Source organism: Anas acuta, chromosome 1 (assembly GCF_963932015.1).
Source record: "Anas acuta chromosome 1, bAnaAcu1.1, whole genome shotgun sequence".
NCBI lineage: Eukaryota > Metazoa > Chordata > Aves > Anseriformes > Anatidae > Anas > Anas acuta.
In genome coordinates this window covers 95,914,300-95,941,017 of record NC_088979.1, presented here as the reverse complement: position 1 = coordinate 95,941,017, position 26,718 = coordinate 95,914,300, and the positions used below count along the sequence as shown (strand labels likewise).

Below are 26,718 nucleotides of genomic sequence, written 5' to 3'. Positions count from 1 at the left end.
TCTGTTACAGGCAGATGAGATGGCAAGACAGCTTTCCATTTAGCTCCAGTTCTAGCCACTTATTTCATATTCTGGCACTTGCAAATCCTTTGGTTTCATTCATCTCTTCATTTTGTTTTTTAAATTAAGTAGAAAACACCTTTTCATTGCAAAGAAAATTTCTTGATGCCACACTCTAGGGATTCTGTATCAATATTATGTCACACTTTAGCCTCTAATGGGCATGCAGCATTTTCAAGATGTATTTTGCTATTTTTAAACCAAGCCTTCAAACAGATATTATGGCTTATTTAAGAGAAAATATTTACATGCAGAAGCAACCCTCATTATTTGCATCTCACGTTCTTTTATTCTTTAAAAAAAGCACATTATATAAATAACACAAGGAGTGTGCATTTCTGATTTTTTTCTCTAGTACAGAATTTGTACAAAGCACCTAGGCACAGCACGTTTTCATGAGTCAATTTAATAAATCCTGTTTTACACTTCAAAGGCTCAACTTCAGACCCTGCGTGTTTGCATACCTGGAATGGTTTATTATCTGCCCTCAAGGCCACATTCAAGAAATATGTATCAGATTTCACAGAGAATTTCCAATAAAAAATATGTATTATCAATCAGCAGCAAGTCATTGGAGTTTTAGTTCTCTCTCTCAGCTTTTCAGAGTGGAGAGAAGAGAGGTCTTCATTGCAAGTTCCAGCAGTGGTGATGGTCAGGATTTTTTTTTTTAATAAAAAAATATGTATATATATATATTAAAAAAAAACAAAACAAAAACAACAGAGAACCGAGAGAAAAAACACTTTCAAAAGGAACTGAAAAAATAGAAGAATCCTACACCATTGCGATGCCAGTGTTCAGCATCTTGTCTTTGTACCAGTTGTTATCATCTTGTATCATGAAGGAAGCTGGATGCTTCAAAAAATAGTAAATCATCATGGCTAAACTCCTGAATACTTGTTTGCACTTATACTCGACTGTGGTGATGTACTGCAGTCCTTTTCCCCATCTTACATTGGAGAGAGGATGGAGACTGAAATAGAGTCCAGAGGCAACACATTCATCAGCCCTTTTTGGTTCTTCAGAAAGTTAAAAGTGGTGTAAATGACATTCAGTACCCTTACTGTTGAAGAACAGGAAAATTACAGCTTTAACGTTCTACTGAGAGGTGATGAATACAAGTCTTCCCCCCTGAGTTTGCACACGGTAATAAAATATTGATCTTATGACAAAGTAAGTTAGATTTGTATGAGGAACAGTTCAGGAGGGTTTCATGGCTCACAGCAATGATGACAGAGCATATAACATTAAAGACTAAGTGTCAGTTCACTGAATTAATGCCCCAATGTAGCCGAGTAAAGGGTTTTGCAAAGAGGCACAATAGTTTCTTTTCCTTGTTTATGAGTTTCCATGTCATCATCGTTTAATTCGTCATCTGTATTACTGCAGATCAATTTGACATGGGTTATTAACATATCTGGCTCCTGTGCTCCAAGCCATATGTCCCCAATGTAAACAGAAGTCAGGAATACACAAACAGCTGTGGAAGAAAAATTAGAGAAAAATCAGAACAGATATGCTTATATTTCCACATCACAATACCAAAATAACTCACTTTACCTCCAGAACTATGTTTTACTAACCCTTTCCTAGATGGAAAACGTGTGGGTTTTTTGCTCATACAAAGCCAACAATCCTTCCCATAGTGAGAAAAGAAAGTGGTTTCTTGTTAGCACACCCTTCTGACAGGTTTAAATAAAAAGCTTTGAAATCTGACCTGTGTCTTTCTCTGTCAAATAGGAACACTGAGCAGTACATGGATCATAACCCACCTGGACTTATTTGTTGCAGACTATTTTGTCCCTTGGAGTTGTGTGTTATACACCTCACTGAACTCCATTATAATCCTAGAAATGAAAGTTTCTTCCAGGGAGTATGACTACTGTACTACCAGAAATCCCTACAGTACAGCCACGTTCTGTGCTACCAACCCACGTGGCTACACCACCAGAGATAAAAATCTTCACTTTGTTGAGTGATGAGCACCAACAGACACAGGCAAACTTCAGTTCTGTTGACTGAAAAACCCCATGGAACTACCATTAGCCCCTCTGCCTTGTAATGCAAGTGGAAAAGAAAAGACAAGTTACCTTTCTTGTTCACCTCCTCTTCCGTCATTGCTGAAAGGCACAATGTTTTCACGAGCTCATGAAAGCTGTTGTTAGTCAGGCCCTGAGCATCCATGAGGTGAAGCATGATTGAGCTGAACAGACAGAGCTCTTCCAAGTGTCCAGCTGTCCCACTGCTGGCCTCACAGATGCGGGTGTAAAACTTGAAGATGTTGTTTCTCAGCGTCTCGTCCCCGAGCACCTCCTGCACTACCCCTGGGTGCGGCAGGACGCAATTCTGCAGCCACCGCAGAGTTAGCAAAACATTTTTCATATTGAGACTGTGCTCAACCATCGACTTTACGAGCCATTTAGTTACTATGGAAGTGGTCGCACAGTTAAGATTGACTGCTTCATCTGCAAGGTCACCAGATTTGAGGGGCTCCTCTGGATGTTTGGTAAGCATTGCCGGGAAAGCAGGTTCCCAGTGGGCAAATATGGCATTCAGATCGTCTCTGCATTTCTCCAGCTCAGAGACTTTTAGCTCCTCAGCAGTGTCATCTTCTCTTTCCATCTCTTTCTTTTTCCGAGCGTGATGATGTCCTTGAGACGAGGCTTGGGATTTGTTCTTTTCTTTAATATTTTATGTAAGAAAAACAACATCAAAACAGACATCAGGTCCTCCAAAGGACTTTGTACAAAATTATTCAGTACAGACGGCATCGTGTGTTGTTTCAGTTGCTAAAAGGATAAGTAGTAGCCTCATTAACAACCTAACTGAGCCTGTGCAATTCAGAGGAAACGGACTACAGGCAGCTCCCAGTAACTCCCAGGCTGAAACACCTCTCTCAACTGGATTGCCTAACTTGGACACGGACAATAATGAGGCCCTGGCTCAAAGCAAAGCGATGGCAGGTATTTCAGAGGTCCATGAGATGCAGTTCTGCCAGCAAGGCTACATTATTTATACCAGGTCATGAGAAATCCTCAAACAGCTGTAATTTGTGCTAGTGGAGTCACAGCACATGCCAGCCCACAGAAGGTGATAGCAGCAGTTACGCTGCTTTTTAATAACACAGGCTGAAGGAGCAAAGCCTGCTCTCCTCCAACACAGCTGCATCCCGGCTGAGTGTGGCTGATAAAGTACTGTCAACCATGGGCTTGTAAATTTTTCCCATCCCAAATGTGCTAGATCTGCAACTAAGTTCTATTTTAAAGCTCCTTCCCTTTTTAAAACTGAATTGCTTTAAGGCTTCCAGAATTGTGTTAAAGTTAGAAATCACTAGAATAAAGACCTGAAAATTGGCTTTCCATTTCCATTCCTCCTCCCCCGAGCTGTAACTGATTGACAAAAGTTATTAATACTTTCTGTGAAGTGTGCCTAACTTTCATGGTTAGTGTATAGAGAAGCAATGTTGTTGGGGTTGCTTAAATATTTTTAGTACTTACTAAGCAATTCTTTGATTTGGTATTTCTGAGCGAGAGTCTGCACATCATCCTGGAGCTGCAGGTCTTTCTCAATGACACTCCACTTATGCAACAGCAGCAAAATGTCTTTGTTTGAGAGAACGCTGTCGTTCACAGTGAAGCGACTCATCTCCTTGAAGGCCTCAGCAACTGTAGCACGATATCCCAGCACGGAACTGAATGTAGTCAAAAACTGAGCCAGTTTGGATAGATCTAAATTAGTCCTATAAAAACAAAAACAAACAAAATTGCCGTGTAGTTTTCTGCACACTAATTAATAAAATGCAGTGAGTACAGGTTTTTCCTCCTCACAGTCCCCTCCTACAGTTTTCTCCTGCAGTTCTCCACATACATACTTTTGTTTCTCAGGATGCCAGTAATAATTAATTCTGTTCCCACAGGATCTCCACTAGTGTCTGGCAGAACAGATCATGCAACATAGCCTTTGCTCTCCTACTTGGAAAAACTAAAGGCATGTGGCACACAATAAAGAGGCCAGAGGTCCTGGAGCTTCACCTACACTTCTTTATTTTGCACGTATTTTCTAAATTTTGAGGAAATAAAAACAAACATGGATTTCCTAGGCTAAGGGAATACTTGTCTGCATGAAGAGCTGCAGGTGTTATTACAAACACAAACAGAACTGGTCATCTATCCATTTCCTTACAACTCTCCCTGCTGCAGCTACTGTGCATTGGCAGCTAAGTTCACTAAATCTGGAGAGAAGAGACTGACCCCTTCTTAACATCATCGCGTAAAACTCTGCATAATTTCTTCTTGTACAATTTGCAGACAGAGTTCAGAAACTGAAGGGGAGAAAAAGCATTAAACTATCCGGAGATCAAGAAATTCTTCTAGCCTTAATAAATTTCAAACTGGACAGGGAATGACAAGCAAATTGATTGAAAAATATAAATAAAATAAACAAAAACCTTACCTAATGTGTTTGATTAATGTTATCAAAATGTACAGAAATTCATTTACAAGCTGAATAGGAAGAAACTTCCTCTTCTCCTGGGATTTTTTCTTGCTTTCTCTATTGCCTCCTACATTTGTGAGCCACAGAGTATGTATTAAGGAAATGATTTTATTTAGCAGCTTGTTTTCCAGAAATCTGAAACAAAGAAAAAAACAAATATCCATTAGGAAGACAGATCCAGGGGGAAAACAGACGAGGAAAAATAGAAAAAAAGCGATCACATTTTTGTACAGAGGAGGCAAGAAGAATATTCTTCAAAAGTACAACCACAAATTAAGCAGCGAGTGCCAAAGAGACCCCAAACCTAGACTTTTTGACTTCCAACTTGTACCAAATTGTACCAAAGAGAGGTGCAAAACAGCAGGACAGGACTCAGCCCCAGCACCAGCTCCTGGAAACTGGATGCACTGTGCTGTTACCATTGTGGGGTTCTCAATGGGGACTTGGTCAGGCTGATCACAATACCGATGACCTTGACACCTTGTGTGAACCCGCCAGGAGAATCTATGCAAAAAAGATTGTGTGCGCATGCCTGCATGCATGTATGACCACATATGTGAGGGAGATGCAAGTGGAGGAGCAATGTTGTAACTTCTCTGTCATGCCAAGTACTTTGTCAGAGGTCCTGCAACAGGACATGAAGTGTGGGTATTAGAAATGAAAGATTCATGTACACAAAAAATAACTTTTTTTTCTAATTTTTTCTACAGCCCTAAGTGCCAAACATCACAACCACCATCAGGCCATTTTTGTATGTCACCATTTGTTTTTATATTCAGTTGCATAATTATTTCCTGTGTGCACAATGGGATTGTTCTCATTTCACCAACAATATTTCCCTAGTTACCTTTTCTCTAAAATATGCAGTATCCAGGTTAGGAGGCTGTGGTCTTGTATGAGCTCATAAGCAGCTTTGGTGACATGGGCAGCATTTTGTAGTATCTCCAGAATATGATTCTGAAACAGAAAATGTAATTTGTTCTTTTACGAAATCAGAATATAGTCAAGATATTATTATTATCAATCTTTGAGAAGTATACAATTAGCAATCTGGCTGGCATCTGGGATCTAATCAACTTAAAGATAAAACGTATTTCCAAACACCACGTGTTTTTAGCAGCCCCAGGGAACAAAAGACATTCTCTTTTTAAGGCTTCATACACACAGACGCTACTCTTAAAAAAAAGAAAGTCTTTAGGAGCAAGACAGCTTTCTGTATGTCAAAGATTCTCATATCTAACCAAGATACTCTTAACAGACTGGATTTCTCAGGGTGGATGTCTTTGGACATTACAGCTGCTTTCTTCTGAACTTTCTTCCAGCTAAAGCACTGTACAGATAACATGCTAGTTAGGGAACAAGCAGACCTAAATAAGCAAAGACCCTGATCATATGAGGAAAACTGAAGCTGCTGCAGTATTTTTTTTTATGAAGAAATAGAAGTAAGACTGCACAGCCAGACCATCAGCTGATGAGAGTGACTGAAGTTCCATGATGGCAGTGATCTGTTCTATTCAGGAGCCAAGGATGTGACTGATTTAGACAAAAGTAGGCTTTTCCCTCCCCAGCACATACAAAATCAATACGGAACAGATTTTCAAGAGGGAAAGGGAAGAGTCAACTGCTCCTTTCTGCTTCATATTTGGTTAAGATCTCTTAATGGTGCAACTTATTTATTTATTTTTTAAAATATATATTCTTACCTGGGAGACCTCATCACACAAGGGACTGTTGAAAAACGAAAGGATGACATGGAAAATCCTCTGGTAGTCATAAAGCTGGTAGCAATGTTTATCACGCAGCCCTTCTCCGAGAAGTCTGAGAACCCACTCACGTTCTATTTTGTGCTGGAAGCCACAATAAAAATAGTTCCGTCAGACGTTTAAAATATCTGCTCATAAAGCACAACAAACTGGTCCCCTGGGAATGCCAGCACAGTCTTAACAGCTTCTTCTGCACTTCTCAACCTTTATCCCCATCAAATTTAATCAGTAACAACATCCATCAACAGTTACTCTACAGCCCAAATATGTACTGAAAAGCTTGAAAAGTTCCTAAGAAGTTTATAAACTGAAAAGTATCTAAAAAAAAAAAAAGATTCCAAAAAATGTTTCTGAACTACCTCCATTGAACTCAACTTTAATAATCTAAACTCAAACATGAATCAAGCTGCCTAGGACACAACATTCTGCTTGTTCTGCTATACAGTGCACAGCACAATTCATGATTTCATTACCTGCTATTATTAAAAAATCACAAAGAAACACAGAAAAAATACTTATTCAAATATAAAACAAAACTAAGAACTCAACAATTACCTTCCTTTAATTAACTAATTATGGAAGAATAAAATTTGTTTGCATTTTCATAGCTTTTTTTCTATTACTTTCAGAAGAATTAGTGGATACTTATGATGGGATTTGCATTACCTCAAAATCAAAACTGTAGAAAAGCTGAAAAAACCCTGGTACTTTCCTCAGGTCCAAGTACTGGTGTGACAGAAGGAATCTGTTTATCTTTGTATACATGTGCTCCTCTGTGAAGAGAAACAATGGTTACTGAGGAGGAGGACAATGTTCCCAATACACAACCACGCATAAAAATAAATGCAACCTGTATTTGCCAGTTTTTCAGCTCGCTGTCAGAACAGCACGCTAATTACAGCGAGGAGGCCTTGTGCTCTGAGGCTGATTTTATTGTTGGCCATCCTACTGCTTCTCTTCCCCCAAACCCAAGTTCATTCAGAATGTGCACACAGCAGCTTCTAAGGTAAATATTCAACACAGCTCGGTTTTCAGCAAATCCAATGTTACTTCAATGACAAAACAGAAGCCTGCTGCAAAGTTAGAGGCAAATCTTTCCACGTTTCAAGCTTAAGACTTCACATCAGGCAGTCACCATTTTCAGTTTAAAGATACATATCAGTACAAAAATCCCACACTTCTCTTAAAATACTAGAATCCCTCCAATTTTACTATTTGACACAAAGCATTGTCAACAGCAGCTGGGAGCAACTAGCACTACACTTGTCCCTAGTAAACATCCATCCAAGCAGTGGATAGAAGAAGTGCTTTCTCCTGAGCCAGCCACGAGGTTTCACGAGGGAGGGAGGCACCTGCTCAGCCCTGACCTGGGATGCTGCACTGTGATGGTTTGGCTCCACGTGCAGACCTCTAGGGCACAACTTGATCTGGGCCAGAGTAGTTGGAGGGGAAATTCAAACATGGAACCCTTTTTTTTTTTTTTTTTTTTTTTTAGAGCTGCTAAGGTTTGGCCATTCCACAGGGTAAAACAGGCACCCCAGCAGAGGCTGCCTTATGAGCATGTTCAATCCAGTCCTATGCACGTTCACAGTCACCTCACAACTCTGTGCTATCAGCTCTACTCATGAAACATGAAAATACCCTATGAAAATTGTTACTGCACAAGTGAGAGTTATAAGCACAGAGTTATAAGTGTGTCTTTGAAATACATGGAAACATCCTTTATGGCTGCTGTGACTCTCACAAGCACCTCAGTCTCCAGGACATCATCCCATGCACATGCACTCTCTCCTCGTTAACGCGCCACAAGTTCAACACGCACAGTAGATTACCTGGCTTCAGCATCTGCTGTGCCACACGAGCGATGTAGAGGGTTAAAGAGAAGGTAAATCTGAGGTTCTCCTTCTGGATTCCATTTTGCACAGCATCCATGAGATACAGCAACTGCAGCACAAGAACCCAGGGGAGAAAAGCTTGAAACCGCATCCAAACAAATACAACAGGAGTGTGTGAATGCATAAATAAGTTTTTAGAATATTTCATAGGCAATAATCAAATATCAATTCCATTGGGATTTCCATTCCTACAAGTAAAAAACATAAGAATTTCTAGAACATTTTCCCTTTTTTTTTTTTTTTTTTTTTTTCTCCACCCAGTGGTTACAGAAGGAGCAAACACAAAAGAGGACAAACAGTGGGATGGAGGATAAAATGCTTCTTTTGGCTCTTTTATCATGTGCAGGTAGACAGATGAGTAAGGCAGCACCTCTCCTGTAAGTGGCCATGACATAAAATGTCCAAACAATCAACTGAGTTCAGACTCACCTGCCTCTGTTCTCGGAAGCGAGCCCCTTCCAGATGAGAACGAAAAGAAGACAGAACAAAATATGCTGCTGCTCTCATGTTGGCATCGTAGCTGCTAAGTGCAGCCACTGTTAGGCCCAGGGCATTGACTTCGACAAACTTGTGACATGCCACTACACACTCTGTGGGAGAAGAGGGGAAAAAAGAAAGAAAAACATTCAGCACGTCATACTCACATGTCACAGGGTATGTAACAGCACTATAATCCTTAACAAAACCTCTCCTCATAAACGCCAATTTCTAGATCTACCCTTACAAACTATTACTTCACCACAGCTGCATAAGCTGAAGGCGCCTTCAGCTAACAAATCATCCTGCAAATTACTCTGCAAGAATTCTTCACCCGAGCTGAAATTAAGGTGGTTACCCTCATTTATTTGAGACAGATACAAGTATGCCTGGGAGATCATGCAAAGTTAGAAGTAAATTCTGTGAACACACCTCATAAATCTCACTGTTTCAGGAAAGCTAAGTGCAAGAAAGAACAAGGAAAACTCTCTTCTACAACTGTTTTCTAGGCATTTGGTGCCTGAAAGAAAGATCAGCACAGCCAATGGAAAACCTACCTGCATTAAAGAGCTTCTGTACTAGAATGGATAGGAGAATAATATCTAAATAAGCCATAAGCCACAATAAAAATAGGGAACTGTGATCATGCATGCATGAGCAATTCTGCTGGTAAGGCATGTTCCTGCTGAAGTACTGAACCGTACCCCTCTGTCCTTCTAAGACAGAAAAAATCCAGCAATGAGCAGTAAGCAGCCAGATTAAGAAAACACACCCTTGAATCTAGCATTTATCTTCCATACAGCTTTGTCACCAGGATGTGGAGTTTCTTATTTAAAGGCTGTGTGTTTTGAGGAGCGCCGCTTCTGCTCACTGACGGCTAGAAATGACTTGACGCAATACCTCCAGATTATGTCCTGTCCTACTACCTAGTGTATGCCATTCACCAGTACTGGAACAGAATGGCACCTCGCTTGTATTTTGGCAGCTCAAGTGATAATGTATCACTTTATCTGAGTTTCTGAGTTTAGCAATCACTTTCATGCAATTTCTTACAATTCATGCTGAAGACCAAGAGGAAGTTTTGGAGAAATAAACATTCCTATTTAAGAGGCTCTAGCCTTCAGACAAGTGCCTATATTTGGTCCTCTGATTTCCTTCCCAATCACCACACACATATGCCTAATACATTTCAAAAATATATATTAAAAATAAAAAAATAAAAATCACAGATTATTTATGCCCCCGCAGCAGCAGCTGGGCTATTTCCCTGCTGCCAGAACTCCTCCTCCTCTCTCTGCCTGGCAGTTTCACACCCAGCTCCTCTAGTTAGGGGACAGGTCTCCGCCTCCCTGCACTGCCTCCCACCCAGCACGCTTCGACACGGCCAATGCAAAAGCATCACTGAAGTGCAGTACCAGGTCTTTTCAGTAAGTGGTTTTAGCAATTATTTCAGTACTAGGAATTACTGCACACTTCCCTGCACCACTCCTCACCAAAGCACATCCACTTTAACTGGCATAGTTCAAAAACAGCTCAGCCATTCTCCTAGGGAGCAAAAAGATGCCTGGTTTGTTAGGATGGCACTCCTCTCATCTCACCAGAGCTCGTACAGATAAAGCTCCACCTCCCTCTCCTTTCAGGAACTGGGCAAGGACAACACCCGACCGCCAAAAGGAGCGTGTAACAGCACGTAGATGGAAAACGTGAATAATTCCATGCAGTGATATCACAGAGAAGTCCAAGGTCCTTACTACAGCAGTAAAGTTCAAGCTGCTCACAGAGAGATTTATTTAGAAAAGTTTCTTCCACTGCAAACACGCACTGGAAATATTTTCCATCCAGCTGACCTTCGAGAGTGTGCTCAAAAACTAACTAAGCTAAAATAACAAGCTATTATTAAAAAAAAAAAAAGAAAAAAAGAAAAAAAAAGAAAAAAGAAAAAAGCTAATTCTATGTCTGTTTAAAGTACCTTGAGAATCATGATGGAAAAGCTTTCCACAAGATGCTTATCAGAGCTAAAGTTAGACAGAACTTGCTATCAGCCCAACTCCAGACTTCGTTTTTACTCAGTGAGCATTAAACACTGTGCCCTAAGTCTGTGTTTATAAGTTCAGCAGTTATATAACATCTGTGCAGGACACCGTGCAGCCAGTACAAAGAGCAAATAAATAAAGAATTGGGGATTCCAAAAGCAGCTGACACGATGTAGGAGCACCACGGGACTCCAGCTCACAAATCATTTGTGCCCTCTAAAAATGCCCCTCTTAGGGCACAGACTCTCACTGGGTGTGGAGTGATTTAGAGAAGTGTTTTTCCCCACCCCAGTTTACCACTCAGCCTATGCCAAGGGCTAAGGCTAAGGGCTCCTCCTGCACAAGCTCCCTCAGCCCCGCTGCTGCTGCTGTGTGACTGTACCACCAACACATCACCTCATCCCTGCCACCAGTTAAACTGGTGGCCAGTGACAGCGTTATGCACTTTTTCAGCTATTACACCTAGGTCCAAGACAGCCTGGCTTGCTCATGCTCTTCATCACTAACAATCCCAAACCCAGCATTAACTGGATTGCCTAAGATCCACCCTACTGCAAAATACCTCGTAGCTTTGGTATTTTTTCCTCAGAAAATTAGAACACAAAATTATAAAGAGCAGACTGCAACTATACCTGAATAAAGGCTAAGAACACACAAAACAGGTACCGTACTATAAGGGTTTAGGTGAGCAAAGTAAGACTCAGTTTGATTTCACTGAAAGAATTATCAGCCTGCTAATTGCTCGTGATGTTATTGTTGTGGAAAGCAAAATCCAGTCTAACTACACGGTGGTTAACCACAATCAACACAGAGAGGGCGCTGGTTAGGAAATTCCTTATAGTTGCCTCACTTTGAACTTTAAATGCCCTCCAAACAGGCAGCTGCATGTGAACAACAGCAGGGATGTCCATATGCACAGCAGTCATGTCAAACAAGGAAAGTGAGGCTAAGGAAATGGTTTTCAAGCACCGTGTAGATTGTATCAGATTTTCCAAAGATAATAAGCACAGGCATGTTCATGATACACAGTGGCCCTACACATCTGTCTGATGGAAAATTAATTGGCTGAAGCTTCCCTATAAAATAAGTACAGCCTTTATCAGGTCACACCTCCAGTCATTTCTCTCAGCATCCCTCACAGAAAGTCTCTCTGGTTAAGAAACCACCTCATCCTTCCTCAGTAAGGGCAGCTTCCACCTTGTGCCCAGAGTGTTCCTCTGAACGCTGCAGGGCATGTTCTCCAACCTGTCTTGTCTCTGCCCAGCTCCCGTTGAGAACATGGCTGAAAGTAGGTGATTATTGCTCCTAAAAATTCAGCCACAAGGCAGCCCCATTTCAGAGCATTCCTATCAATTGCAGGTGGGGCACCATGTGCACCTGCAGAAGGCACCAACTCTCCAATGCCTTTTTTGCTCATCATGTTTCTGTGACACCAAAACTGGCACAGGATACAGCTCTACACAAGCACCAGAAAATATACAACCTTCCAGCAGAGGATATTCTCTACTGGTCCATTTTACATTATAATTGTACTGTGCTGTACAGAATGATATTCCATAGATAACAGAATACAAATCTTTGTCTAGTTTTTAACTCTCCTAAGCTGTTTTTAGTTCCAGTTTAAAAATCTCTCATCATATTAAGCAGATCACTCCCTCTACACAGGGTTAGCCAACTATATTTGAAAGAGATACGAAGGAACACCTAGTCTTCTGAAAAAAAATTGGTTGGCTCGCTGTACTGCTGTACCTACCCGAGTACCTAAGTTCCACTAGAAAGATAACACTATTTAGAAAACTGCTTTAAAAAAAAAAAAAAAAAAAAAGACTTTAACAGTAATTATGTCCAGTTACTTTTTTAAGCCATTCTGAAAATTACAATGCAATTCAGTAGATGGTTAAAGGATGTATATATTTTCTCTCCCCAGAACAAGGCACATGATTTCTTTGAAGTATTATCCCTTAGACTTTGAATAACAGAGCTACAGATGGAGCCATGCGGCTCCCACAGCAGAGTAAAAATAATTAAATAAAATATCAAAGAGGAGCATTCACTTTACCTGGTCTGGTCAATTCACTGAAGAGCTGAAGTAGAAAACAAGGATCATAGAAGTCATCGAGACTCTTGACATTTTCATCTCTATACAGTGACTCTTCCAACTCCTGAAACCAAATCCAAACCAAGATTGTGTAAACAATGACTCTGTTTTCCAGTGCTTGGTTTCGAAGTGCCCCAAGCACTTCATCCCGTTATGCAGCAGCAAATACTAAACCGTGTAAAATCTAATGCAACACAGACCAAGACACTCTTCATTTTATAGTTGGCTTTCACCATCAGGGTTCCAAAACCAACAGAAGAGATATAGAAAGGTGTTATAAAACTATATGAAAGACTAAAAAGCCCACTGTCAGCCAAACCTGGCACAGTCAAATTGAACAACTGTTAAGAAGTCAAATTTTGATTTCATTTATACATGGCAATCTTTGCAATGCTCCACAATTACACCTACAGACAAGATGTGGCATATTTATTTATTTTTCAAATGAGTTACAATATAATGTTTAATTTCAGATAAAAAGAAAACACATTGAGTAAAGTGCTCTAATGCCAGCCCTCTTATTAATTTTAACGCCACTCCTGAGGCAAACAAATTGCAAGATATTATATGAATGCAAAAAAAGAAAGGACTAACTTAAAGGTTCTTTTTCTACAGCAAAAGAAGGTAATTCAGCAGTTTGAACCACAGCACCTCTGATGGCAGAAGACGGCGATGCTGAGGGAAAGACAGAACTGTCTTCATCATCTTTTCTCGATCCAGCAGACACAGAATCTCCTCCATGGTTGGCTGCTGCCATAGTGACTTCCCTAGACTCTTGCAAGTCTTGTGATGCTCCACAGCAGCTGGACCCCACAGCAGGTTTCTTAAACATTGTTAAAAGTAAAGGCATTAGTCAACAGGCTGATAGCACTGAGCAAAAAGCAATTACGGAGGCTATAAATTAGTATTTAAAATTTCCCTTCACTTGTACTCATTAACATGTGAGAACTTGAAACCAGAACTAGTTTCCCTGGCAACACCTTTTTCATCCATCTCAAAGCTTTTCAAATTCAGTCTGAGGGTGTCTCATTAACTATTTCCTAACCTGTTAATCCAAGTCAGAACTTACATTCTCACAAAAAAGGCTTTTTAACTTACCTGCATTTATAGCTTAAATATGATAGCAGCTCCATGAAAATACAGTGAAAAAGATCTGGTCAGAGAAGGTTGTCTCAAATGTGACTTACATTTCAAAACAGCATCACAGTGCTTCAATAAAACAAAACTCCTTACTCTCCTCCTCTGAATTGCCCCTTATATCCCACTTGTTTTGCTATCGTGATTAAAGTGCTATCAATATTGTTATTTGCTACATGGGTACTGCCAACACCATGCTTCTCTGTCAGCAAGACAACCAGAGGGATGGATGTTAGGCTTCTTATCACCCAGAACCTGAAGGCTCCCATCTGTAGCACAAGCTGGGCTCTGCTGGGTATTTACTTTTCCTGAATGTGCTCTATATTCAAACACTTCAGTGCTGGGATCAGGTCTAGCCAAGTGCCTGGCTACCAATTCACTTCAGGGTACAGTACAAAATTGTTCCTCCTTTAAAAAGGCTAGAAAAGTTTTGGGCCCTAATTACCTCTGAAAATAGTCTCCTCCTATCTTAACACCCTCCCATTTGCAAACACTTTTAGTGAAGATTTATGCAGCATGCAGCTGTTGCCAAAGTCCTTACTTCTGGAAGCCACTTGCACAGCTGTTAATATTTCTGCCCATACCTCAAAGACAGAAAAGTGCATTTGAGCAAAGCAGAACAAAAGCATCAGCATCTGTAAGAACTAACCGCAGCTGACTTCCCTGTGGACTGATTGTACAAAGGGCCTGAGTAGGATTTTTTATACAAGACATGATTCTCTATTAAGAAGCACATTGGTGTATTCCAAGACTGCACAATAATGAGAGCTCCAGTCCAGAGTAGTATCAGACAAGGCATTCATACCATGCTAGGAGCCCAAATCTAACTACACATGTTTATGCAAGAGCTTACACATCAGTCCTCCACTGGCATATTCCTCCCCTCTCCAGCAAAGCACCGTAACAGAATGCTGTGCACGCAAGGGCAAGAGCATCAAAAAGGGCAATGGTTGTGCTGAGTAGCAAGTCCTGTATCCCAAGAGAACAGGGAAGGAGTTCTACATTAACAATTTCTGTTTTCACCTTTGCTTGTGATGAAATCCCCACAGTAGGCTCTTACTATAGTGACAGGGGCACTACTGAAATTGAAATCCCATCACTGACCCTGCAGATACCCACACACCGATCCTTTTGTCCAAAAGTCTGGGCAACATAGGTATTATATTTTATCAGTCCATAGGAAAAATGTTTCCAAAAGCAACGTTCACCTCTAGGTCTGACCTTGCTCATTGTTTATCTCAGTTAAAAATAAGACCCTGGAAAAACGACAATTCTGAGGCTGCTTATTTGCAGATAATTAGTCAAACAAAGGAAGGTGGTCAACTCACCCGGACTTTATGAGACTTTGATTATTCTTCTCATACAACTGAAGCAGTAGCAGTATCTTCTGATCTAAAAAACAAAAACAAAATCCAAAGTCAGTCACCTATGAAGATGAAAAACAGATCTGGTAGGAAATACCTTTCCCAGGCTGACATACCTACAGTACTCAGCGTAGCCCCGTAGGCACCCAACAACACAGCAAGGTGACTGCTCTCACAGACAGAAGGGCTCAGTTTCACAACTGTCAGCAGTATATCCACCAAGGCCTCTGAAATAAACACACACAGGCTTAGGTTTGCTGCTCCCTCAGTTAGATGGTTTGCACAGAAATGCACACACACATATATGCTCTCTAAATGTATGTGCACACATAATTATGCATTTCAAATAAGGATCTAGCTCTATAAACAGCAAAACACCACATTTCCATGACTACACCAGAGGATGATCAGAAGGCATTCAATCCAAGGCAAAAAAAATGTGTTGAAGAAGTTAAAAACAATATTTCCAAGACAAACAAATGCTATTTCCTAAATGCTACATCTACAGGAATATAAAATAATCAAAACAAAATAGATCATAAAGACAAGGGCCTAAACAAACATGCTCTTGACACCAAGTTTCTTAATTACTGAAGTTAGCCTCAAATAATCCATCTCCATGCTCTACGTAAATACATTCAGATGGTGAAACGCATACAGGATGCAGCAAAATCTATTAATTACTTTTAATTTCAACTAAATTTGTCACTTCATAAGAGCTTTTTGCTCTTTTCAGGTGATTTAGAACTTTGAAGTTGTTTACCTGTTGCTCACTGATATACACAAAATTTATCAAGATTTGCCCTGAGAATTGCCTACCCTTATACAGGTCCTTCAATCACCGAATCACAAAGTGCTGTACAGTGGGAAAAACTGAGGTGTATGTAGGTTAAATGCCTGGTCCAAGGTCAGGCAGTACTTCAGTTGGCAGAGACAAAGAAATAAAGCCAATCCTATGCAGGGACTAGGACCCAATTCACATTGCTTATGGAAGGAAAGTGCAAACTTTCATGAGGAACATCAAATATACATGGATTAAATTAACATTTTAGATGTAACTTGTAGAATGAACTTAAAACTTCGTGTTAACCTATTTAAAGGTCTTCCATCACACATTTCTAACAGAACCTCTAAGTGCTTCAGTGATCTTACACTAACAGCTTCACAGAAACCAAAAAAATCAATTCGAGATTTCAACAGGATTAAAAAAAAACACCTTAGCAGCAGTTTTATAAAATGTAAGAGTTGTTTAAAACTGGCACCTACAAAATAGAGGTAGGATATAAAACTAAACGCTAATATTCTGCAATTGTTTAATAGCTCTGCAAATATATGTAGGTGGATAGGTTACTGGATGGGTAGAATATAATGCGAGAAAGACAAGATTACTAAATATAGTTAAAGGGAAGGAAGAAGAAAAAAAAAGATACCTCTTGTCTGGATGTTCGTGCCATCTTCTTCTCTTGACCTTAGCACGGCTGACAAAAATAGAGAGTGCTGCGTGACCATCATGTGAAGTTTGGAGAGCTTGACTAATCTCTGACTAAGTGAGGATTCTTCCTTGTATAATAACTGAATAGCAATGTTCAAGACTTTCAAAAACGCTTCATCTCTGTAGCGGTACCTTTAGAAGCAAAGATCACAGAACAGTCATACCCCAACCAAAAGGAAAGCTGCTTGAAAAAAAATGTTTAAGAACTCAGAACTTTTCAATGAAAGCAAATTTAATAAAACCACACGAAATTTTTAAAAAATGAAAATATGCACATCTTCCCCTTAGCCATTTTGAATGAATTCTTACTAGTATCTTATTTATCAAAAGGAAACAGGATCAGGACACAGTCACACTTGTAGCTGCAATGAGCTTAACAAGGAATGAGAATTTTTCAGACTAACCCTTCAGACAGCAACCCTTCATATTAACACTTCTACCTACACAGAAGTTAAGATTATCCGGAACTACCCACTTCCTTTGACTCCTTATATTTAAATGGTTCACATTTAAAGTGAAAGATCAGATTCTGTTTTCATATGAATTGAATTCAAGAAATACTTCAAATAAAAAGGAGTTATACAGGCATAAAGCTTCTTCATGCCAGTTGAAAAGAAGCCAGTCCAGCTATCTAGTTAGCCACGTCAGTTACAAACACCAGAACACAAAACACAAATCTGCCTGCAGCAGTGCAGGTTCAGGCTCCCACCAGGACAGTGGATATGGCATAAAAGCTCACCCTGAGAAGCAAGAAGCATCAAATTTGGGTGAATTCAAGGGAGACGGAGTGTTTCCAATATATACAGGACAAGGCCAAGTGAACAGAACAGCATCTTTGATGCCTCTCAAAATTACTTACTTGAGTCCCGTCTTCACAAGGTTGTACCAGTCATCTGGGTCCACTTCTTCAACAAAGCGCTGTGCGTGCAGTATACAGAAAAGATGTTTGCATTTAGCATATAGAATTTCTACAGAACCAGCAATTTCTGTTCCACGTACACACTAAAAACAGGCAAGCCAAACACTTAGGTGGGACAATCAAAGGATAACAGGGAAGAAAACCCTTGGACACAACAATCCTGGTTCAAATGAAACTGCAAGTCTGGTTTTGTTGGGCCTGGGAGAAAGGAAGCATACTGGCTGTATGTAATTAAAGAGCAAGCTGGTCTCTAGGTACCAAAAAACCAAACCACCAGAAAGAGGTCAAAGGCTGCCTGGAGAGACCTTCAATTTTTACGTCCTACAAGGATTTGCTTACCCTACCCAATTAAAAAAAATACAGCAGTACAGAGGGAATGATCGAGTAGGTGTGCTTTATGATCACTCAGTTGCATTTCTGCCATTGAGTTCAGAAGGCATGGCATGTGGGTCTTGTCAGAAGCACACCTCTCTTGTTGCTCTTTATGTTTTTCTTTAAAACATCCATCAGCAGCCTTCGGTTTTCAACTCCGCAACACCTCGAAAACTGATTTTCACAGAGCACTGTTAGCAGAAAGCTATCATCAAGAACAACTCAAAACTGATTTGCATAAAGGTCTGGCAGGACAAAATTAAGTCTGTACAAGCTATTAAAAGCCCACAGAAGCCATAATCTCTGAAACAAAATATAAAACCCAAGACACAAATACAAAAGCACTGTAACATATATCCACACAGTCACAATTTAGGATGCTGGCAATGGACATAAGAAGCCTCACCAGCAATTCTTCTAGCCTCAGCAGCATTGACCTTTCCACTTCTTGCTTGCTTTCCTCTTTATTGTTGTTGTACATGGCAATTAATCCCTTCATGCAGGCTGCTAACAGGCTTCTCCTCCAGGAATTCAGCTCTTCAGAGTTTTCAAGCACTCTAGATACAGCATCTGCCACCATCCAACTGTGGAAATACAGATTTGCATTCATACATATCTACCACAATGCTTTATGACACAAATTTAGTCATGGAACAGGACAACTGGATTTGCTTACCTCTCGTTATTTCCTGCTTTCTCCAGAGCAGCAGGAAGCTGGTCAATGAGCTTTCGCAGCCCTTTGCTTTCTGCAGATGGCAACAACTTGGAAAGAACTTGCAGTTTCAGAGTGACCTCGTGTGATGTTTCGGTGTCTTGAAATACACTGGAGAGCTCTTTCCACAGAGCTTTTCTCAGGACAGGTATAACAGCTGAGACAACTGGAGGGGGCACAGATTTCACAGAGCGTGTTAAGCAACAACAGATTTTTAATTACAAAAATTCCAAATTAATTCTCTAATCAAGCCCCAGATTACTTAGTTTCTGTTATACCACAGTATCTGCTAAAGTGTTACAGAGAAGTGTGCTCTGTAATATCATCATTAGAAAGTATTTAGTATATACAGCAGATAACCACTTGCTACACAGCTGATGCAATTAAGCATGGGAAAATTACACAGACATTCAATAGGGGGACAACTTCACAATAAAAAGCCTTGTCCTTGCTTATCAGGAAGGATGAAATCCTTACCAGTTCTCTTTGCCCATGGACTTGTAGGAATTTTTATCTCACGTCAACAGACACCTAACAAGTACCTTATAAATCAACTCGGTTTGCTAGCGGTTTCCTATACTTCCTACACCAAACCACATAGGAAAACATGAGAGATTTTTCACATGTGCTAAGTATTAAGGGTTTCAAAAGAGAAAACCAGGCAACAGCAACTGAAATAGCACTTTGCTTCAGTCTAACATCCAAGCTTCACTACAGTCCTTTACTTTTTATATTGGGAAAGTGTTTAAAAAAAAAAAAAAAAGAATAATTAGATGTAATTAACTCCTATGAGCTCTACTTGTTGTGCAGAGGATCCAAGATTTTAAGGCCAGAAGAGCTTACACTGAGAATTTGGCCTTCTGAATCAAAATAGGGATGAGTTGTGGCTTTACCTGTGGAGGGTCGGGTGAAACCACACTGGTCTCTGCATTGCAAATACGTATTAATGAGCGGAAGAAAGCTCTCCATGTTCTTCCTCAGGTACTTTTCAGTGTCACAGCTTAGACACCACAGCTCGAACTGCAGCAGGTGAGTTCTGCAGTGCTTTATCAGCGTGCCCACAATGGCAAGGCAGGTTTCTGACCCCTGGTTAAGGCAGTAAACATGCACCTCTACAGTGACCATGTGTGCAAATACTGGCTCGCTTTGGAGAGCATGAAGGAAAACTTTCTCCAGGTCTTTACTGGCTGATGCTGACATCAATATCCCCAAAGCTTTAATGTGCTCTGTTGATAGCAGTAGTTCTCCTCGTTGGGGTTGCCTTTGGTAGCTCTCTGTGAGGAGCTGCACCAAAATTTGTCCATACAAACTCAGCTGCTTTCCTTTTTTAGGGGATTTTTCAGATTTCTGAGTAGTCAAGATCATCTCAGGAAGCTGCAGCATGGTTAAAGTGATCTCCTTCAGCTGAGCTGCAGACATGTACACATGTAATTCCCGAAGAGCCTCCAGCTGGTGAGACCTCTTGGGAGAGACCTGTTTTCCTCCTTTCCCCACAGCGTGTAGCTCTTTCAAGACACTTTTCCTGATTGCTTCAAAATATTTCAATAGCACATGTACGTTATCCATGCTCTGCAACATCGGGGCGCCTGTCTTCAACAGCTGGAGCACACCAGAATTTACATGAGCTGACAGGAGTTTCACAGTGACGGGGTTTAAACTGTGCTGAGGAAGAGAACGTTGTTCTAAAGCCAGGAACCAACTCTCCAGCGTAGGATGCTTGAAAATCAGCATGAGCATATCTTCTAGGGTCTGTAACAAATGGTTACAACAACATTACTGAATGGATGATTACAGATATAGAAAAAGAAAATCGTATTATCTGCCCATCTTCCAGAACATGTTTATTACAGTAACTGGACATGAAATTGCCTATTAACTGGTCAGAAGATAAAAATATTAATGAAATACAGGCATAGTATTACAATTCTTCTAACATCTGTGATGTGGGGGGTATGCCTTCACTGAGCATTTTCCACATCTAAACACATTTCCAAGGGAAAAACTGTTTCTTTGTTGATACAATCCTATCCTAATCTCTAAAAATCCATAGAACGTATGAAAGGAAAGAAAAATTAACTTTTCCCTACATCTTTCTCCCAGACCTTACCAGCAACTCTCTGCATTAACCTGTTTCCATTCAATACACCTCTGTGAAATATAGTATATGATGTCCTGTTCATTCCCTGCCCTTCTGAAGGCCTGGTAAAAGCTGTAGTAAGCTTCCACAAAGCAGCAAAATCCTATTTGAGCCCTTATACAGAGATCATGTAACAGACACACTTTAATCCTAACTGAAATCCCAGAAGTCCTCAAGACTTATCAAGTCACAGCACTCACAAAGCCTGATCCAGAAGAGTTTCCCTGCTCTCTGTCTCTGTTCATTAGCCAATTTCATGCTCTGGTGATTGGTGACAATGTATCAACAAAATCTGTGCTAAAATATCATTCAAATCTCAGATGATTTGCTTTAATAAACAGTTCAGTAAAACTTATGGATGAATAAATCAAATCAAAGTTTACTATCAGGTAAGCTTCTGGGCCATATATCAATGGGTTCTGTACCTTGTCATCTGAAGACTCCTCTGTAATCAGAGATTCCTCATCCATAAAGAGATCTGATGCATTCTGATGCTCTTTTTGTTTCTGCCGATTACCCAGCTCTATCTCATTTCCCCGGCACAACAAGCTGCTCAGCAGGTCCAAAAAGAAGTCAACAAGGCTGGGACCAGAAGTTTTACTAAGCTGTGAAAACACAGACATCTTAGAACTTGAGAAGAGAGGAAGATGGAGACAAAGACAATTATCTAACAAGTAACAGAACAAATTAAGAACTTCCCAGATGACAACCTTTCTGGGGGATGGAATTCCCTGCTCTAGAAACTTAATTTTAAGAAAATTCTCAGGGTGCTAGACAAATACTTATAGATTTTCATCTGTAAGTATTGGAAGTGTGACTTCTAATATAACACAGGCCAATGAACGTTATCTCCAAAAAGGCTTCTTAAACCCACAGTGCCATCACAACACATCACTCTTACATTGCCAAAGTCCTCCACTGTGGATTTCAGGTACAGCAACACATGCTTTACTCCTAATACAAGCTGTTCAGATGGGAGCTGGGAAGCCAAGTCTCTCAATTTTGTCTGGATATCATCTTCCAGTAAGGTACTGCTTCCTCTTGCATAGGCCTGCTTTAGCACAGTTGCAAACACAGAATCCGGGGCCAGAGCAGGTTCTTTGCATGCCTCTTTGCATTTTTTAAACTGTTTAAAATGGGGAGAAAAAAAAAAAAACGTAAGAGAAAATTAAAGACTAGTATTACCTGAAGTTTCTTTAGCTACCTGTTTTGTATCCCAGACTGACAATCCAGGGTAGGACCCTTGTGCTCTGGCTTCACTTTCCAGCCACAGCAAAGACCTTTCCTGTTGTTAGAGAAATACCCTTAAATGCATTTGTGTCCCCCAATGGGATCAAGCAGTCATGATTAGCTGAATGTAAATGCACTTTGCAAAGAAAATGTAACCTTTATACACTGTGGGCTTTTTTGTTATACTGGCTCAAGCATTCAAGTAACTGTAGGTATTCCATACCACGGGTTCCTGAACTTGCTGGGGTATCCAGAGATTATAGTACTGGTTAAATTGGTAGAGCTGAGGATATTTAGAAACTTTCAGGGACTGCAGATCTTTATCATACAGCTGGAACATCAAGCAGAGGGCGAGGGCATCTCTCTGAGAGTGCAGAAGGTCAGTGAAAACAGCAACAAGATACTCTACGATGTGTGCTCCTGGAAAGGCAAAATTAAAAAAAAAAAAAAAAAAGACACCTCTGAAGTAATCTGCATAAACACACACACACACACACACACGCACTAAGGCCTCTTTCCTTGAGACCTGGACAACAAGCTTTAAAGCATTATTTTAAAAAGTACTGAATGGGATTAAAAGGTGTTTTCGACAAGCCAGACAAGTGTTCCCACCTCACTGAGGTATCTGAAAAAAAATCCTCTATACAGTAGTAGTCCTTGGCAAAGTAAATAATTACCCTACTTCAAAATACATGCTCAGATGGGCCTATTTCCTCCCAGACAAGCATAAAACTAACTCTGTCCTTACTGCATTGTGCTAAACTTGCCTGTATTTTCATGGGTAATGACTTCAGCCCAGCACTACATAAGAGCAGAACTGATTTGTACTGGAGGGAATACACTTAAGTTAACACACACTAGTTAAATTTGGAGGATTTTATTTCAGAACTGTCAAAGTTCCACTTCAGAAGCTATTCAACAGCCAGATATACATTGGATTCAATGAGGTGAAGGCTAGCAAAGCCTGCTCTCAAGCCAATAGCTCCCCCTGTGACTTCACCAAATCCTTTCTGCCTCCAGCCATTGAAACCACCCTCCTGTCAGGATCCACATATCCTGTGTTTAAACACTGTTACTGAAGCACAGCTGTCTCAGGCCAAGATTATCCATGCAGGGACACTCTGCACTGCTCCTCAGTCCCCTCTGTAAAGGGCTTTCTTGTCCGGCCTGAGCTCATTCTCTTCCTCCACTTCCCTGCACCTCACCTGGGAAAGGTCAGCTCTCTTGCTCTCACCTAGACAGTTTGCTCTCCCACAATAGAGTTCCCTACATTTTAATGGTAGTTTGTAAAGTGCCCACATTTCCACTTCTTTTCCTACTCCAGGAACCAAGGAAGAGCTTATCTAGGGTCAGGAGAGAAGGACCCACCTCATAAGCCTCTCCTGAGCAAGGAAAACCATGGAAATGTACCTCTTTCTGCTGGCAATGGTAATAATAAAAAGTCTTGTGGAGCTCACTGGGTAAGAACAATCCCACTTCCACTCGCCACTCCCATGAATGATACAGAGAAACAAAAAAGTTTGTACCTGTTTCATTTTCAGCCTGAAGCAGCAGTTTATTCCTGGCTTCTAATGCAGCAGGGACAACAGCACTGAACGGAAATGTTTGGATAATGGTATCTTCGTTTAAAGTGAACCCGATTTCTTCATCTAGGCCATCACTATCCTCAACTAGGACATCCACCATATCAAGGACATCTATCGTGTGCAGAAAAAGTATAAGCAGAGGACTCAGCCTAAGTAGGTACCAATGGAAGTATAATCCAACACTTCAGGAAAACGAGGCTGCTTCTGAATACCCAAAGCAGAAAAGGGATAAAAGACAGGAGAAAAGACACATTTGTCTAACAAAAATCATTCTTACAGTGTTCAATTTCAGGGTTTGCCATTCAACACCACTGTTCAGCTGACAGAAGGGAAGAGAAGAGGTGCATCAGCTGCTAAAACCATGATTGCATGAGGTAATGACTACCAGATCATTATGGTGACAGGAAACATGTATGGGCAAGTAGAAAGGGAGCAGCTACTTCCCTATAAAAAGAACAGCCGGGGCAGTCCTTGAAGAGCTTTTCAGCTTGGTATAGACAGAGAACCGAATCTTGGTCATGAAAGAGTTAACAAGAGGTTTAACATATGAAAATAGTGTTACCATGTATTCTGTGGCTGGTAATAGAGCCAACTTAAGGCACCTGATCAGTCTGGGACTGAGTGTTCAAGTACCTCAATTATCTTAAATTTATGTACTACAGAAACCTATGCATGGACAGTTAGAGCAGAACAGCTAGCACATGGTAAGCTGGCTAAGTGTCCACATCTGCAGAATTTTGATTTTGCCTGCAGTAGCACTGTGACTGGTCCCTGACAGCACGGGCAGCAAAATTCCAGCCACATTAGTTAGAAAGCTCCTTGTGCACCCCAACCCTCTCCTCACGGATGAATGGAGATGAGCAGCCCCAGGGGAGGAGATATAATAGCTTTCATTTTAGTCAGAAAATGCTGCTGCAGGACCCTGAAGAGAGATTTAAAATACTGCTAGAAAACCATAGCTGCATCAGAAATTACTTTGTTGGGCAAAGACGTAACTTTACAGTTCAGACTTCTACTTTTGATACTAAATATAGCCAGAAGCCTAACTCCTACAAATATATACTTAAGCAAGAATTCTATGGTTATCAGTCTTCAGTTTGCTTGACTACAGCTAGAAGATTTAGCACAAAGTCCCAGAGCACCCTGTTGTTGAGGGAATTGCCACATACCATCAATGTGAGAGATGGGGATGCTGACGTTATCAGAGTCTTGCTTAAACATATTAACTTGGAGCATGCTGGCCTCCTGGACAACGTCTGCCGCTTTATCTGTATATGGATAGGGGTTTGTCACAAGTTTTAGCAGGATCTGTTAACAAAGGTTGAGAGATAAATGTAAGTGCATAGGCTAGTAAGTCCACAGAAACCATGATTTGTTAAGACAGACTATGGGCTAAAAGCTCTTGGAAGCTAGGGAGGTTTTAGGAGAACAATTCCCATATGCTTCTGAGGGAATCTGCCTGTGGTTACCACTGCACGTTGGACCTGTGCCCAGTGGAAAATGAAAGGTCCACTGCAATTTTGCAGCCGAAGTACTACCACAGACTGAATCCCAGGGGAAGCTGTTATGGAAAGGAAGCACTGGGCATTTAACATCCTGCAAAGTAAACAGGAAACATCAACTTTTCTTGTAAAAGACTACCAGTTTCTGAGGTCTGATAATTTTGGAAGATATTACTGTGTAAAGAAGAGGAGATAAAAGCTATCCCCCCACCCCAAATGCTCTACTCTTACATCAACAATCCTGTAATAACAACTTATCTTTCTAGATTTAGTTTTCCTCCGAATCACTTCACCCTCCTCCCACCCAAGACAAAGCTGTCAGCTCTGTGTAAAGAATTACAAGCACTGCCTTTCTCAGAATTCATTCACTGATCTGAGAGGTTTCTCAACAACAGCAACGAAATAATTAGTTTCCATTAATGCTATTCCTGGCATTGTTTATCCAGCTAATTTGAACAGTTGTTACCCTTTCCAAAAATTGAATCACTGCTTCCTTCTTGTCTTCTTTTGTATTATCCAAGTGTTCCAGCCAAATTGAAAGTTCCTTCCATGTGTACTCAAACACTCCACTGTCATGTAAAACCTGTCCAGAAAAACAGAAGGGGGTAAAAATTGATAAATAAAAATATAGATCTCTTTGTATTGCAAGTTCATGCTTTCTTCTTGGAAAGAAACGAAGAGCAGGTGGTTGAAAAGAAGTAGCTGTCACTCTCACGCCCCCAGTTCAAGAGGCCTTATTCCTACTTATTAGGGCCACTCTAACTCCGTAACTGTCTCAAAATGAATGCATTTCTTGAAATGAAAGCAAACCTCCCAAGATTTAATCAGCTGGCCTCAGATTAACTATGGCCAAGGCTTCATCATTGCTGTTTTGCTTACTGCTCTCCCAGGAAGAGCTGAGAGGAGAGGCACGAGTGGGTTACAGCTGATGAATGAAACCTGCTAAGCTCTGCCAGACACACACAGGCTCTGTAGGAAGTGGGCAAGAAGCAGTCCTAGCAGCCGTGGGGAAGAGAACAGAGGTCTTCAAGAATGATCAAAGAGGCAAAACACAGCTTACTCCCTACTGGAAAAATCTGCTAACAGCAGCTTCTTCTTTCTGCTCCTGTCTTCTCAGAGCCTGTCCTCCTCTCAGCTGCTGTGTGCAGCACAAACCCTGCACAACTCTGCCTTGTTCCTGTCCTCACACAGATCACGTGTATGGGATGGATCCCACATGCACACTATTCAAGTCTGCTGTCAGCAGCTGTCCACCTGACAGACAGCAAGCATGTCACGATCTCACTATGAGCTTTCCTTCCTATGCATTTGGAAGGCAAGACTTCAACGAGCACTAGGGACACAGGAACCTACCACAGCACCACCTTACATGTACACTGGAAAGGAAGATCTCCCAAAGGCTAAGAGCCAGAAGGACTCCTGGGTCAACACACCAAAGTCCTGCTGT

The 26,718-nt window shown here is 40.8% G+C and overlaps 1 protein-coding gene across 1 annotated transcript in view; it reads right to left on the bottom strand.

The window, feature by feature from the left end:
- Positions 1 to 744: 744 nt before the first annotated feature.
- URB1 (URB1 ribosome biogenesis homolog) overlaps positions 745 to 26,718 on the bottom strand; it is a 45,431-nt gene continuing 19,457 nt past the window's right edge. The window contains 25 exon segments of the mRNA XM_068689298.1: positions 745 to 1,354; positions 1,356 to 1,540; positions 2,151 to 2,741; positions 3,558 to 3,799; positions 4,513 to 4,689; positions 5,402 to 5,511; positions 6,258 to 6,401; positions 6,984 to 7,090; positions 8,150 to 8,261; positions 8,642 to 8,802; positions 12,782 to 12,884; positions 13,472 to 13,643; positions 15,286 to 15,349; positions 15,438 to 15,548; positions 16,752 to 16,945; positions 17,673 to 17,731; positions 18,511 to 18,688; positions 18,781 to 18,982; positions 19,710 to 20,565; positions 21,379 to 21,558; positions 21,855 to 22,079; positions 22,407 to 22,603; positions 23,710 to 23,880; positions 24,939 to 25,077; positions 25,738 to 25,854. Of these exon segments, the coding sequence (XP_068545399.1) occupies positions 1,322 to 1,354; positions 1,356 to 1,540; positions 2,151 to 2,741; positions 3,558 to 3,799; positions 4,513 to 4,689; positions 5,402 to 5,511; positions 6,258 to 6,401; positions 6,984 to 7,090; positions 8,150 to 8,261; positions 8,642 to 8,802; positions 12,782 to 12,884; positions 13,472 to 13,643; positions 15,286 to 15,349; positions 15,438 to 15,548; positions 16,752 to 16,945; positions 17,673 to 17,731; positions 18,511 to 18,688; positions 18,781 to 18,982; positions 19,710 to 20,565; positions 21,379 to 21,558; positions 21,855 to 22,079; positions 22,407 to 22,603; positions 23,710 to 23,880; positions 24,939 to 25,077; positions 25,738 to 25,854 (4,830 nt within the window). The 3' untranslated portion in view covers positions 745 to 1,321.